The sequence below is a fragment of the Pagrus pagrus genome, assembly GCF_965226575.1.
Source record: "Pagrus pagrus genome assembly, chromosome: 11".
NCBI classification, from domain to species: domain Eukaryota; kingdom Metazoa; phylum Chordata; class Actinopteri; order Spariformes; family Sparidae; genus Pagrus; species Pagrus pagrus.
The window spans coordinates 24350715-24367047 of NC_140195.1; the positions used below are offsets into that span (position 1 = coordinate 24350715).

The window sequence follows — 16333 nt, forward strand, 5'->3', positions numbered from 1 at the left end:
TTATTTTTTTTTTTAATTATTATATTAGTATTATATTTAATTTTTTGTATTTAAATAACACTAATATGGTTACATAGTACAGTTTACCCCTTACAGAATTTGGATTGGAAAGATTATATTGCAACAATAACCGAATCAAAGTCACATCCTAAAGATTCACAGTGACGAAAAATGCCATAACAGGTGTTGAGGGAACGCACATCAGTCAAATAATGCAACACTGGTACACAACTTAATGCACTGCGAGCCACATGTATTATTGCACCTTGTATATACTCCACATCTGACACCTTTTATTTAATACATGTCTCCCAGGAAGTTGAAAATGTAAAGATGCTAATCTGCACAGCTGACAATGTTAGCATGCTAATCCAGTTAAATCTGATGTAATTACAATGGAACACTCGTGTACAGTACATCCGGCTCAGGTCTCACACCATGTTTATGATGGTACAGCTCGAGTGTCAGCACGCTGCAGCAGTTTATAGTGTTGACACCTTCCCATTGTCCCCTCAGGACACACATAAAGTTTCTGCCTGAAGTGTTTCTGTAAACTACAAATAGATCTACCCTGCTTGAGATGCCATTAAGCCCTCACACATGTTTGGTCCACATGAAAGGAGCCCTGCTCAACTATGCTGAGCTCAAACCCTAGTCTCTTTACTTAAATCACTGCTAGTACAACAAGCATTGCCACTCACAATGGAACCAAGCTAAACGGCCTTTTCCAGGCAAATATCAAGTGTGTCCCATGACTGCCAGATAATAAATTAGTCTTTTGAAATGCTGTCAGTGGAATATGGGTCAGTGTTGTCTGGAAATAAAGAAGTACTGTGTGTTTGGCAGCACATAGTTTAGAGTGCTTCTTCATTTCATTCATCTGATGAGAAAAGAAGTGACTTTCATGTGATGTTCTCCCTGATGTACACTCTGTCCCACTGCTGAGAAACAATCGCAATCCATTTTCACTGAGATTATGTGAAGACGGCTTTAATAAATGGATTAAGAGAGCAGGCAAAGACTGAATGTTGTCAACTCAACAGAAAATATCATGTTCATATGAGTAGTAGCAAACTGTTAAATAGATTGATCAAAGTCTCTTTTGATTATGTACAGTATATAATTTGCAGACACTCTCGTTTCTTCATCACGACCAGGCAAGCTCAACACTCACTATGAAGTGACAGCTATTTAAATAGAGTAGATCAACTACAACATTTTAATGAAAAACTAATATTTGATCCAACGTGCAAACAAACAGATCTTTGATTAGTAATCAAAAAAAACTTTGACTTATCTTAAAAAAACACAAAGAATAATTACAAACCGTATTTAATATTTGTAATTAAGATTCAATTTCATCCATGGTCTACAGCTTCAAGAAAGGTTGAACCTGTCAGTTAAATTTCAATCTACTTTAAAACCACATTGTAAAACTCCAAAAACTAATTTGTTCTCTGATATTTAATACTTGAGCAAAATATGTTTGCTAACAGCTGGAATTTCATTACAATTTCACCTCAGGCTTGTGTATAATTGCAAATAGGACATGTGTTGGGAAATCAAAGGAATGATTGGAAAACGTAGTGGAACAAAGTCTGTCTAAATGAGTTCATAACACTGCTGTTTAACCAAATATGGACCTTGAACACTTGTACACAATAGTACTCAATAATGACCACGTAACCAACTGCAAAAGCTTCTGCATAAATACTCTCTACCTAAGTTGGACTGGTGATGAAGATTTCATTCACACAGTCTTCAGCTGAGTCTCAAGTGTTTCATGCTACTTATGAACATTAATATAGCATTCATATTTCAGACTCCATTAAAATAATCTCCCTAAGAGGCATTATAGAGACAGGCCCAGTGTGTTATCAGTGACGTTGATCCATTCAGAAGTGTTGCAGACCATGGTCTTGAATGGAGCTCCATTTTCTCAATATCATTCAGAGTGGTGAAACTAATTACAGGGATGCCAGCATTTTGAAAGGCTGTAGTCATCCATTTATATAGTAAATGGACTTCACTTACACAGTGTTTTTCTACCTTAGGAGACAAAGTGTGCAACCATTGGCCTCTCATTTGTCCATTCACACTGGGCTGGGCCAGGAGGGTTCAGTCTCTTACGCAAGGACAATTCAACATATGGAGGAGCTGGGGATCAAACCTCAAACCACCAATCCAGAGATTAGTTGACGACCTGCTACATCTCCTGAGCAACAGTTGCCCCCATAGGCATCATGTACATTGGGGTGGCTGTGGACATCTTCCCATATCTCTGTAGTAGCCTAGGCTATGCCCAGTTTTTTTCCTGCCATAATCATCTACTCTGACCTCATACTGATCCCCACATTACATTGCCTAAAATCGCATATGTTTAAAGAAATTACTCTTCATCTGAGGCCTTATGTCCCCCTTTTCAACACAAAGTGACACCCTTGGCTGCCTCATTCTAAGAAATGTAGCAGTGAGTCTCAAGGTATCTACACTTGTTTTTCATTCTCTAGTTTTATATAAAATAGATGTTTTTATTTATATGAAACATTCATTAAGTTGTTTTTAATTGGCATTTTAAATGATTAATTACAAAGTATTTTGTGCTTACCAAAACTGTAACTGCAAGTTAATCCACTTTTTACCTTTACTTCAAATGTGACCCCAATGTCATACATTTAAAACTATAAAATTCCTCAAGACTACCGAACAACAGTAAATTCTTACAGTAACACTGAGTATTACACGTTTAAATACAAAAGTGTCTCAAACCAAAGTCTTTCTTTTGACTTATTTTTAGTTTTCCGGGTTTAGCCATGTCTCACTCAGATGTTGGTGTCACAAACAACCTTTAAATAAACTCAGATTAAAGTTGTGGATGCTCATAGTCTCATAGCAGTATTTGACACATTTATCCACAAAGGCAGGTTGCTGTATTTCACAGTGCCTATTTCTAACCAATATCAACAATGATCAAACACATCTCATCATAATATTTCAGTTCATAGAGTTGATCATTTTAGGCATGCTAAAACACAAATTGTGTACTATTTTATAAATGATTAGGAAGTTGTATACTATATATATATATATATAAAAATTCAGTGTCAGTGAGAACAAATGCATTGTTCAGTGTGCACAGATGAGAGGCAGAGGCCTGTTTCGAGGGTCACATAAACACCTTAATGAAGGGCACTGCTGAGCCAAACAACATTAGGCCTCAATGACAAATCAATACCTCAGAAGAGAAACTGAGGTGGGAGACGAAATGAGATTCCAGTTACTGTCAGAAGACTAAATGATTACTGCACTATTTTGACTCACTGGCAGGGGCCAGGTTTCACTAAAAGCCCAAATCTGTGGTCTGTGGTCTGAATCTGTGAATGGTATGCAGGTCCATTCTAATCCCAACCATTAGAGTCAAAATGGTCCATTACCAAGAGGACTCAACCTAAATCCAAAAACAGACTTGAATTAAGATGTCTAGTTAGAAAGTGATCACAGAAAAGGACAACAGGAAGCGAAAATGAAAGCGGCAGAGATATGACCAGGTCAACATTTGGAGCTAGGTGTGTAATAATAACTTTGTTCCACTGCTGCAAAACTAAACCAAATACGAACTGAACTCTTGAACCTTGTCTTATCTTACCTTAACCTGAAGATGTGCCCAAATTGAAGTTAAGCGTCACAAGTCATGAATCTCACCCCTGTTCGCACCATTCATTAACGGAAAATGAACGGAACAGTGTTGGACCTGGACCAGGCTAAACTATAGAAGAAATCTGGGTCATACATATCACCTCGTTAAAATGAGAACAGGCCATCCAGCTGACATTCAGACAGTGCCTGAAGCGGTTTGGAGCTTTACTGTGAACTGATGCAGAAGAGTGGATTCTGAAGGGAGAAGTCACTCCAGTAAATATGGATACATAGGACACTTGGAATCGGCTAAGTAAACATTTATCCACAGCGAGGACAAGTGTGGTTTGCCTGAGCTGACTCAACATGCAGAAACTTTCACGGCACAAATGTGGCACAAATTTCCGGAGCCGCTTTTGTGTTATCAAACATTATTTACGATATATTTCAACAATCTCAAGCTATAGCTGGTAATTTTTCTGTTGGCTGGAATGAAATAAAATGAATCCTAATTCAACCACAGAGAACAATGGCTATTGGGTGAAAGTTTTGAAAAGGAAAATGCACAACAAAAAGCAGACAGAACAAAGACAACCTCTCTGCTCTTCTTTTGGCTCTGTGCAATCCCTTCAAAATAAAGCAATGACTTAAGAAAAGACTTTATTTTGAAAATAAACCCTCATAATATCTGGCCAGGTAACTGAACCAGGAAATATATTAGTTTACCAGCAGAAACTCAGCAAAGCAAACAGACTTGAACAAAAGGGTCAAACAAGATGACAGTGCTGTAAAAAGCCTAGACCTGCCTGGACCTGTAGGCCTGTATAGACAGACACCAGACTAATGAAAGTTAATTGGAGGAAACAACACTGATAAGGTCTCACTTCCTATGAGCGGAACAGGATTTGAACAGAGCAAGCTGGTCAAACAGAGGCACTGTGCTGGACAACGCCATTATTAATTTAACAGACAATCAATTGTTGCAGGGCAGGTGGTAGCGCTGTACTCACGGCTGGGAGTGTGCCGTCTCGTATCGCTCGAAAGCGTGGCTCAGGTCGTGCTTGTTGTTCATGTAACACTGGGTGCACAGGTCATAGTCAAAGCACACTTTGCATTTCCACCGCATTCCCATGATGCCATGCTTCTTGCAGCTGTCGCAGATGATGTTGGAGTGGCGCACACCTGGAGGGGAAGGACAGGTAGTTCAAGAAAAGTTACTGACATGCCTGAGGTTGCTGTTTCTATTGTATTTTGGTGCAAAGAAAAACTAATTCTGAGGGACTTATCATGTCTTGTATCACAGGATGCAAGTACTATTCTACTACATATCTCCTATATGCAAGTCACTGAAGCATACAAGGCATATGTCATGTCCTTACCAATGTAACTTATCACAAAGGCTAATAATATGAGATGGAGAAGAACTGAGGCACAAACAGCATGACAAAAATATCCCCACCCCCTTAGCTCCTCATCTCTTCTCCTCCTCTTCATTCGCTCCATTAATTGAAGGGCAAGCTTCTGAGGCAGAAAAATGTCGCTTTAAATGGAGCAAAATGCTAATGAGTCCTGCGTTAATGTGTGTGTCATTCAAGTCCAAAATAGAGCTGGATGGCTGACGATGAGAGATAGTCTTTACTGTATCACGCTCATTCAAAATGAGCTTGTGAAAGCTGCACGAGCCACCACAATGGCAAACAGGCCCAAATATTAAAGATAAACACGTGGAGGCCGCTTTTCAAAAAAAATGTGTGTGTTTAAGGCCTTTAATTTGTGTAGAAAGTGAACTTCTGTTAAGACCAAAGATGATGATGACTGTTCAGGTCAGGGAAAATGTTCTCCGTGCTGACCACATTTTAAGGTTGATCAAGGGCATGCGGGCAGCTGCAAACTAATTTAATTGAAACACTGATGTGAATCACACTTATTAGGTATGCCTTTTTTTCCTTTTGTGAAATCCTGGGCCAATACAGATACCGATGTTTAAAATAACAATATGGCTGATAGCTGATGCAGGTACCTTTTTTTTTGTTGCAGTTTATTTTAATCTTTATTGTTATTAATTCCCCCTTTTGTGCCAGGAAAACAATCAAATCTTCATTATTAAAAAAAAAACGGAACTGTTTTAAAGTCATTCAGCCCTTCATTCTGTTAAGAGCACAAATTCAATCATACAAATGTTGGAAACAAATGTAATCTAACTTTCTTCACATGAAAAATAATCTTATTTAAGACTTTTTTTTTTTAAAGACTACGTCAAAAGCCATTTTAGCCCACTATACAACTAATGACTCAATGATGAGAATTTTTCAGTACAAGGCAAATATCTGTGGGTGTTAAAGACACACTTTGTCTTGATGGTACGGGCTACCAGAAACTCAATTATTAAATTCTTGGTCACACTTTTATATATGCATAATTATTTAGCTAGTTTTGGACTTAAATGTTTTTTTAAAGTATCGTTTTGGTATCATATTTAACCTAGGTATCATAACCATATTGCCACTCATATTGAACTAGCTCTAGTTGACCAGATGATGATTTAGAGTGTGCTTACCAATTTGAGCATTATCATAAAGCAGCAGGTCGAAGGAACCCTGGTAGCCTGTGCGGTAGTTGGTTCGTGTCCCGCTGTCCCACTGTACCACCACTGTCTTGTCTGGCGTGGTGGTGCTGCCCTGCCGCCCAATCTCCACCACGGTGCCCACGTGGCCCTCGCCGTCATCCTGGTTACCCCATTTCCAGTCCAGGCCACGCACCACGCGCATGCCCACCTCCATGCTGCCTCTGCTGGGGCCTGGCCTGGGGGCTGAGCGCAACGGCCGGGGCCTGGCAGCGCTGTCAGTTCCGCTGCTGCTGCGCCTCCGGGGCTTATGAGGGATGGAAGTGGCTCGCGCCGACGATATTGCAGTCAGTGACGGCACCAGGGATGTTTCCGGGAACAGATCAGGGGTGACTGGAGGTTAGAGAACATACAATTCAATGAGAAGACTGAAAAATGAAGAGTGGAACAAAGTTAGAATACTGGCATCTTCTTTTATCTAATCAATACGAAACATAAGTAACAGCTCATCCTTGCCAACTTGTAGAGACTTTTGCATTCATCCCACTGCTTTTAAACAAGGAAATCACACAGCCAGTGTGTTGTCTGATGACATGTCTGTCAGTGGCTGCTGAGGGACTCTAAAAGCAACACACCATATGTCTCATTAACTTCAGAGCAGTGTTTTGCTCTTTGCTGGTGGATCATTCACTGGAGGCCTTGCTGTGTATCATGGCATGCTTCTGGAGAGAGCAGCTGGGCACAACTGCTACGCCCTGCTGCGCTAATCAAGCCCTGACCTGACACACACAAACACACACACACACACTTAGATCTTTAGCAGGACAGTCTATTGGCTTTATTCATGTCCTAAACTACTTAAACCTCACCAATGCTAGTAATCTTAAGTAGTAGCTAGTAATCTTTGTAAACATGTAAACTGCATATCCAGTCTTACTACAAGAGTTTGGACTACTGGACAAAAAGTTTAAACTCCCATTCTTCATCAAGAAGCAAACATCTCAAGTGGTAGCCATTTACCAATAACAAAGGGTAAAAAGTGCTCATGTAGCAGCTAACATGAACACATCTCAGGCGTCCATTGTTAATGCTAAAACCCACAGCTGAAATCCTGAAGTTATCTCAAGAAGACATGAAATAGTTAAACGCTCATCACAAGGACAGGCAAAGAAGATCTCACGCATTCACACCCTCGACTGATGACTCCAGTGTTTCTGAATGAATGCCACTGGGTGCTAGAAACAAGAACTAAGGAAGGAAGCAGCATTTATGTGGCAGCTTGAGTCAGCAATATAGATATGAACTATTGCTGAGTAGCATGACCATCAGCAGACATCCAATCACATCCAAGATTCAAAACACATTTAAAGCACTCCTTGTTGATACTGCAGTGCTATTTCTGTCTAATCAGACAACAAAAGAATCTTTATGAGGTTGCAGAAAAGGAAAACTGCAGTCTTGTAAAATTGAAGGACAGTGTGTAGCATTTATCCATATGTACAACAGCTTTAAATAACAGCCCACAGAATGCACACTGTGGTTGTGTGCCTGTGTTTATGTTCCTTTCCTAAAACAGTGTTTAACGGACACCTATAATGCTTTGTTGTTTGTTCCCTTTCCTTCAGTGTTTTATATTGAGTAGTTTCTCTTGCATGTAAAAGATCTTGAAAGTTAAAAATCCCAAAGTCAGCACTAGCTCCTCTCTCCCACAGAAAACACTGCTCCTGAGGTGCCTGAAACGCCTCGTCAGTAGTCCCGCCTTTAATTCTGTGACTTCTTGATATCACACTACGTCACCATGCCACACATTTCTGCCTATATTCACAATAAAGGTGAAGCACACTGGAAGCTGAAAACATGACAAAACGCGGTGAGCGGTCGTGGCTCAGGTGTGTGCGAGCTGACCAACCGGACTGGGTATTCGGGAGTGGGGCCCTAAACAGACAGGAGCTAGGACGATAAATAATCTCTCTTAAACAGGAACTGATGATTTTCAACCAGCTTTGTATCACTACAATTGTTATAGTATAAGCCAATGAATAATGGTAAACTTCTCTCTTTTTTGCGATCACCCAGAGCCCTAAAGTCTTGACTCAAAACGCATCATCTGGCAGATTTTAGGAGGTTGTACACATTGCACAGATGCACTTGTACTTGTACGCATCCATGGACACAAAGAGCAGAGTCAGACCTCCAATCTCAAATCAAAATGTAAAAAATAGGCAGTGCTGATGAATAGTTTACCAAGATTTTTTTACTACACTGCCCATTTCTGATCTAAAATGCTTTTAGAAACATTTAAGTGGACCGTTTACTTGCAACAGAGAAAGATTGTGAACCATAAGTGGCCACAGTATCGTTCCAGTATAGTGAAAACAGAGGCTGAAAGAACTCTGGGTAAAACTGGGCACTGGGCAATGTTTTCATAAACATTTTTTAGTATTCTTTTTCTTTGTAATACCATATTGTTTGTCACCAGCTGGCCTCCATACTGTTTCCTGTATAAAACTGGATGACGAGCGAAACACAAGAACTAACTTGCAGGACGTCAGCCATCATCCTCTTTGGTGGTCCAGTGCATTCTGATTGTTGTAGGTTTTCTACCTTTTAAGCAAAAATGAATACCACAGCCCTTTTTCTCTGACAGCCCAGTGTTATGCAAGGGCCATCTTTCCAGCAGTGAAATACTTATTTTAGTAATGTTAAACACGGCTAATGCACAGACAGACTCAGACCGACAGGCCCTGCTGTGTATTAACACCCCATAGGAATAGTAATACCGAGGGAGGCCTCACATGATTGTGATAACTTTTCCAAACATAAAAACCAACGTCCACTTTCCAGCAACATTAAGAAGACATCAGCCCGGGAGTTACCATGAGTGTCGGTAGCATTTATGACCCTCAATCAAATCATTATTTTTTTACTTGTACAGTAAAAAGACTTAAAAGAAGCAGAATGACAAATCAGTAACACACACACATGTATGATGTGATTGTAACCTATGCTGTATGTGTAGATTTAGTCTAAAGTCACAGAACAGCGCTAACCCTGAAATCAAGTGCCATGTTTGTCAAACAAGTCTATACATCTGAGCACATTCCTTAGCAGATGGTGGTGGTAATCCATCATTTGCATGTTTACACCCAACATTAATCTAAAGTGGAATGGCAAAGAAGAGACTGAGAGTGTCTTCTTAGGACAGCAAATATTCAGTCAATGATCTATAAATGCTAGCGTAGACCGAAAACTTTCAACAAACGTTGTTCTAAAGTCTATCCACATTTGTGTGAATATAGTCGTAAACTCACCAAATACCTTCCATTTATCTGTGAATTTTCACCCAGTATGTTTTTTAGCATTAAAAGCCTGATAGTACAGTCACAGGGTTTGGTTAAAAAAAACAAAAAAACTTTCAATAATAGGGCAGACAGATGTCTGTACTGTGGCTCTGAGATTACACTTGCACGCTTATCGAGATTACAATGTCATTTTGGTATTAAAAGGCATCTGGTTAAGCACGAAAACATATGGGATGTAGGGATCAAAGGAGGGAAAGCAGGCTGCTTACACTCAATTTTCTGTCCAAAGTGACAGCTTAGCCTCTTTTATGTTTTGAAATAATGTCCCAGCCAATGATCTGACATTTCAGCGTGCAAACAGAGGAGCTGTCACAGACAGTGGACAGCTTTGACGCAGCTTGCAGCATTCTGGGTGTGAAAGGATGTAAAAAATGCAGAGTAGATGTTTCAATAACGGAGAATACAATAATGATTAATCCAATAAACTGACCTAAATTGCGCCACACTGAAACCTGGGGAGGAGAAAGAGCATTACTTCAAATATTGCAGTAGAGCAGGCCTACAATCTAGTATTCTGGTTCGAGGAAATGTTTTGTAGACAGAGAGAGAGAAAAAAAACAAACTCAACCTACCACCTACATTTTAAACTGTTCTCCTACCCACCGCCTCACACCCTGCAGCCCCCACATTGTGCTGTTCCAGAGAGAAATCAAGCTTAGCACGCTGATATCTTATCATTATTAAATAGACCAGGACTGGTACTGACGAGTAGACGCGGCAATAGGGGGATTCAGGGGATGACTCCACCTACATAACCAGCTCCTACCATTTCTTACTGTGGGCTCTACAAGAGCAACACCACTCACAAATGCACACTCCAGAAAAAAGTGTGAAAACACACTTCAAGCTGCACTTGGCACAAATATTTAGTAAAAAAACACTCTCATCTTCTTAAATCCCAATGCACGAGATTTTTTGGTGTTGACAGATGGCCACTGCCAGAAAATAAAGAGTGAATCCCAAAACAGAAGTGAGGGATTACTACGTACCGACAAAGCTATTACCTCTTCTTGAAATTTGGGACCGCTAATGTGTGAAGTAAAGCAGCCTCTCTAGCTTTGAAAATCACAACTCAGCAACCATCATGGAAAGAACATGCAAGCTATACCGATCGAAACCTGTCAATGCGATTTTTAATAAAGTTTTAGAAGCACAGCTTTAGGAAGTATTTAGAAAGATTTCAGATGTGAAAAACATTCAGTGTGTTCTACACTGAAAAAACACATATGAACATTGTGTACTCCAACTGCAGTTTTTGTATTTACACTTCAATGTTTACTTACACATATCTTGTGTTCTCGTGTGTAATGTTATCTGCAGGGACCAGCAGGCCAAACTCCACGACTGAGCCGATGGACTTGATGGCGAAATTTGTTCGGATTGTTTACTAGTTCACTGACAGGAGCGCAGGAAAAGCTGAACCTAAAATCTCTGCGATAACCAAGATGCTGCAATGAAGACAACAACAACCATTACCAATAATAATACCAAATAATAATCAACAGTTGTCTTAAAGAAGGCATTAAGTCACACTTTTTACTACATCAGTGTCCAAATGTCAAATAGAAGTGTGCAAAATGACTTATTTGACCTGGACACAGTCAGCTGGTTTAGATATTGTAGCTATACAGGAAGTTGAAATCATAATGATTGGAAAAATCATAGTTTATAGATAGACTGAGGCCTAAAACAGGCAGGATTACAGCTCGGTGCCTGCAATAACAGATGGGCTGGCTTCAGTCATACAACACTGCTGAGGGCCAATCTGGGAGGGCAACGTCAACCTCCTTCACATAAACAACCAGACAGCCGTTTGGCCACAACACAAATAAACACACCACCATAAACAAATGCACACAGTCAAAAATTGCTCAGCAATATTATGTAATGACCATGAAGAGGTTTATTGTGCTACTGAAGGTTCAACTTGAAAGCTTTTTTTAACCACCTCACATAGCATTTAAAACATCAACAAACAGTGACAATGTAACTGTGATATCATTTTACATTTTTGCGATCATTAAAAACTATAAATCAGAGCCCGGCCGATATATTGGCCTATCACAGATATATCAGTATCAGCATGCATGTAGCCCATTGTGCACCGATATGAAAATGTTTTTTAGGGATAATAATGCAGAAAGAAGTCTCCTGGGGTGATTTATAATTACTACATCCCCATTAAACTTTACCATGTCAGTGCACTGTTGTCATTTTAGACAATAAACTGTGTAACATCCTATTACATATCTTTGTCACAAGTGTTTGATAATAATATGTTAGGAATCATTGCAAAAAGTGTGTGCATACTGGCCGATACAATGATATCGCAATATTTTACTCCTTCATATCAGCATCGGTATCTGCCCTAAAAATCAAGTATCTGTCAGGCTCTATTATGAATGCACTATATATTAAAAACACAGCTAGAGTGATTGTATAGTGTGCAATCAGGAGACACACTGTGAGATCTTAAGGCTCATGTGCAACTGAGGTACTGCACCACCTCATCTACAGCAAACCGCCTTTGTGATGTAAGCCACATTAGCACACTTCCTCTCAAATGTGACCAAGGACCACACGGTGTAAAATGTAGCATAACGCTGGTAGATGCTGTCAAATGAAGTGTTACAATTGGATTGGGATCCCACGTGATCAGAACCTCAAAGGAGGCAGGAGGAAGTGAGACAGCAGATCTGTGGCAGCATGTTGTTCGTCTCCTCTGAGACTGACCGTCTGGTTGACGTGATCAAACAAAATATTTCAGAACCATCTGTAAAACTATCTTCAGACATGGATGTTTCGCTGAGCAGAAATAGCATATTTTAAATTATTTACCCAACATACAGGCAGAACTAGATCAGCACACTGATGATAACCCCTGAGCAGCTTCAAAATGAAAAATGAGTCAGGAGTATTATTATTGGCGGACCCAGTGCCATCAGATACGTGCTACTGTGAGAAGCAGCAAAGACCTGTATATCCTGTGACACGTGCTCTGACCGGCTTATATCCTTGTTCTAATGTCTAATAAGAAGAGGCTGTTTGCCTATGCTGGGTTTTTCATATCACTGCCACTGGACCCGAATGCTTAGCAAAGTGAAATCTACACACAGCGACCTATGACTTCAGCCTCCTCAGCTTTAATATCAGAAATGAGTGAAAACCTGCTGAAACTGGTTCAAGTCGGACACATCTGGTGGCCAGAGGACTTTGGGGAAAATCAATAAGGACCCTGAGTAAACAACACATTTACAAAGATTTCTCTAGAGTGGGTGACAGGCCTAAAATAAGACTCTAGATTTTCCATGTCAGGCCTCTCCCTAAACCAAAGTTTTAGGTTCAACAGAACAAGGGAAAATAGTAAGAAAATAGTTAAAAATATATAATAAATGTCTAAAATGAAATGTTGTTCGTTTTTTGAGTAGAGGCGTTGTCTGTCAATCTATTCTGACAAAATTGGACTGAATTAGAGCTGTGGCAATAAGTCAATGGATCGATTAGTCAATCAAAAGAAATCTTATCACCAACCATTTTAATGATCAGTTTATCAATTCAGTGACAGTGAATTGAGAGCCTTTGGGTGACTGTTGCTCTGACAAAAGAAGAAATTTGAAAGATGGTACTTTGGGCTCTGGAAAGTGCAATCAGCATTTCTCAGTTTCAATCAATGGCTTAATTGTGGATATCAGCAAATCAACTGATAATGAAAAAAATCACAGCCCTAAACTGAATAATGGATTCATACTACATATCAAGCTTCACTGGGTGTAAAAATGGCTGCAACAACAGATCTAAAAAGCAACTTGATACCAGCAGGATTGTTCCTCTCAGCAAACTTCATCCCTGGAGCCTTTTACAAAAACTCTACCACAGCAAACCATATTCCCTGAGAACACATACTGTACATCTGATGACACTGTGCTGAGATTATCACATCAAATTATAGTGGATTATCATACTCACTCCCCATGATCTTCAGCCCACTTTTGAACATGTCGGCAGCTGTATGATTCCAGCGTGCCGTGACACCACAAGCTCTGCTCTGCTATTATCCCAGGTCAACCAGCAGGACCATCTGAATTCTGAGTGCTATGATGCAGTAATCCTACTAACAGGGGAGTAAACCCTTTCTGGCCTTTTCTTAGTATTTGGTTTGGTGTGAACTTTGCTCTTTGTTTTGGAACATGTGGTTCTTTTCTCCTCTGCTTGCTTGATTTTTTTCTGACAGATGTTGCTCAAGGACTGGACAAGCTGAATGCCTTATCTGAAAAAAGGGATACTAGCTGAGTAGTGTAAAGAAATAACTTACACAAGAGCAGGGGACTGGGTTTCAGCCAAATACATTACTTTGTGTAATGGGGCATTGTAACGTCACATGATCAGTACTGCAGGGAAGCTTTGACCATTTCTGGTGTTTGCTAAGGCTTTTGTCTGGTAAAACAGGCTAGAATCACCCAAGTGTCAAAGATCAAGCTGATGGGCTCCATCAGTCCAGGCCTACGCCTCAAGTCACACATATTTTTCAAATTCAATATTGGGTCACATGTTGCCACATTGCTACGCCCTCGAACCCAATTTGTCCTAACTTCATCTAAAACAAACAAATCAATCAATCTTATCTCGGCAGCCAGGATAGGATCATTTCATCAGTGCTTGACATGAAAAACACTACAGTTTTCTCGGAAACACAGTCACCCTCCTTGAATGAATCCTACACTTAAACTATATGATTAAAATCCCTCTGTTACTGATCCTCACAGCCCCATAGCAACTGTCTATGAGTGACAAGTACCCTGTGTTATAATAGCTACTTCTAATTAACTCATATACATCTAACCTGAGCACTAAACATGCTACGATTTGACTATCGGCAGTCAAGAATCCTCACAATAAATCCCAACACTACTTGATCAGATTATTGAGATAGAGCCTCTGCAGGTCAACAATTTTTTGATCATCACCAGTGATAAGAGCAACCAGGCAAGCCAGATGTCTGCCAGCCTGCTGAGCACGTCTACTAGCTTTACTACTGCAATGACATGTGGCACAAATTGTAGTAGCATGGCCATGGATGCAATCCGGCTGCACGCGTGTCGTCTTTGCACATGTGTGAACAACAGTGTATTCCAGCACATTTGTCCACTATGATAGCCAGATGAAAACAAAAGCAGCCATGTTTGTTTTGAAGAAGAAGACACTGTAGGGCTATTCTTATTTCGTCTTCTTATTCAAACTGACAGGAAGAAAACTGCTCTACCTTAAAACATGAACAGCATCATCACCTGGATTTCTCACAAGAAAGGCGTGCGAGCATTACCCAAACAGACAGGACTGAAACAGCATCAGCTGATAAATAAAGCATATCCTGTTTGGCTGCTTTACCTGTTGGTACACTGATGTGCAGCAGAGTGAATAGAGAGACCGACAAAAAGGAAGCAGCTCCTACCTCCTGCTACATAAACACATCAGATGGTGAAAATAAAAAAAAATTGCTACCAGTGGTCCTACCGGCTTCCTACGAGGTAAAAAAAAAAAAAATACGCCTCCTCAGGGCTGAAGCCCTGTGCTGATGCGCTCCCTGAATGAACCGGCCGAGGAAGAGGTAGAGGAGGAGGGGATACAGGGGGCGGAGGAGGAGGGCAGCCAGGCCGGTATTCCAGAAATGTGATATACAGTCGCAGGCAGTCTTACAGAAACAGCATCCTGCTGTACAGGCGAACAGCCAGGCTGACGAGGATCAGAGCTGGAGGAGGCAGAAGAGAGAGTCCTGCTGCTGGAGGATGCAGCAAGTATTTAGTCCTTTGTGCGTTGTGTCAGCAAGGATTACCACCGTGGAGGAGGAGAGGAGAGGAGGAGAGGGAGGAGGATGGCCAGGGAGAGCGGCTGTGCGACGAGCGCTGCATTCAGGTTGACGTTCCCCTGCTCCTGCATGAAAACAGGCCAATGGGCTTTGCTCCGCATAGGACTCCTCTGATGCTATATTCCATCAGCGGGGACGTGAGCACCAGCAACACGCGTGTGAAGCCGACACACTGTGTTTACTGATCAATATGCACGAACACATGCGCACCAAGCTCCACATAAGGATGCACGGCCCTCTCTTTCATAGCCCGCGGGGACACTATTCGCTCTGCTGCCAATGAGCAGACAGGCACAGGACAGAGGGGAGGGGGGAGGGGAGGTACGATTCGGGGGGAGGGTCTGGGTGTTGTTATTTTTTTTTTTGGTAGGGTGTTTTGGGAGGGGGAGAAAAAAGGGGTGGGGTTGGAGGAGAATTTGATGAATGGGCACCTGCCATGATCCTCATTTTTAGTCGCAAACTGGTTTAAGCAACCGCTGCTGGTGAGCTGGCAACACCACAGTCTCCTCCAGGCTCGCACAGAAAGAAGGGAAGAGGAAGATGTGTATGTGTGTGTATGTGTGTGTATGTGTGTGTGTGTGTGTGTGTGTGTGTGTGTGTGTGTGTGTGTGTGTGTCTGTGTGTGTGTGTGTCTGTGTGTGTGTCTGTCTGTCCCAATGCTTTCCTAGCCTTGAACAATGCTCTTCAATGTGACCACAGCTGTGGGAGACATTGACAATATGGTTCCAAAAGCCAGCCAAAACGCCATTCTGTTTATGCTGGCGCACACACGTGAACGTACAGCTGGTGTTGCCATGACATGAATAACCAATGAATTAATGGGAGCTTAGGAAGTGGTTGAGGCACAGGCTTATAATGCAGTTCATTACACCGCTCTCCCATCTTGTAAACAAAGCTGCTGCTGTTCAT

The 16333-nt window shown here is 41.0% G+C and overlaps 1 protein-coding gene across 5 annotated transcripts in view; it reads right to left on the reverse strand.

Moving 5' to 3' along the window:
• The window catches only part of mib2 (MIB E3 ubiquitin protein ligase 2), a 44922-nt gene that overhangs the window by 24945 nt on the left and 3644 nt on the right, over positions 1-16333 (reverse strand). For 2 of the 5 annotated variants that reach the window (XM_084366654.1, XM_084366652.1), the window contains exons 2-3: positions 6194-6592; positions 4647-4818 (exon numbers count right to left, since the gene is read on the reverse strand). In XM_084366654.1, the coding sequence (XP_084222780.1) occupies positions 4647-4818; positions 6194-6416 (395 nt within the window). In that variant the 5' untranslated portion in view covers positions 6417-6592. Of the gene's footprint in view, positions 1-4646; positions 4819-6193; positions 6593-6834; positions 6902-10844; positions 10993-13527; positions 13631-16333 lie in introns of those variants that run through there. The other 3 variants (XM_084366651.1, XM_084366653.1, XM_084366650.1) reach the window with 3 other exon arrangements.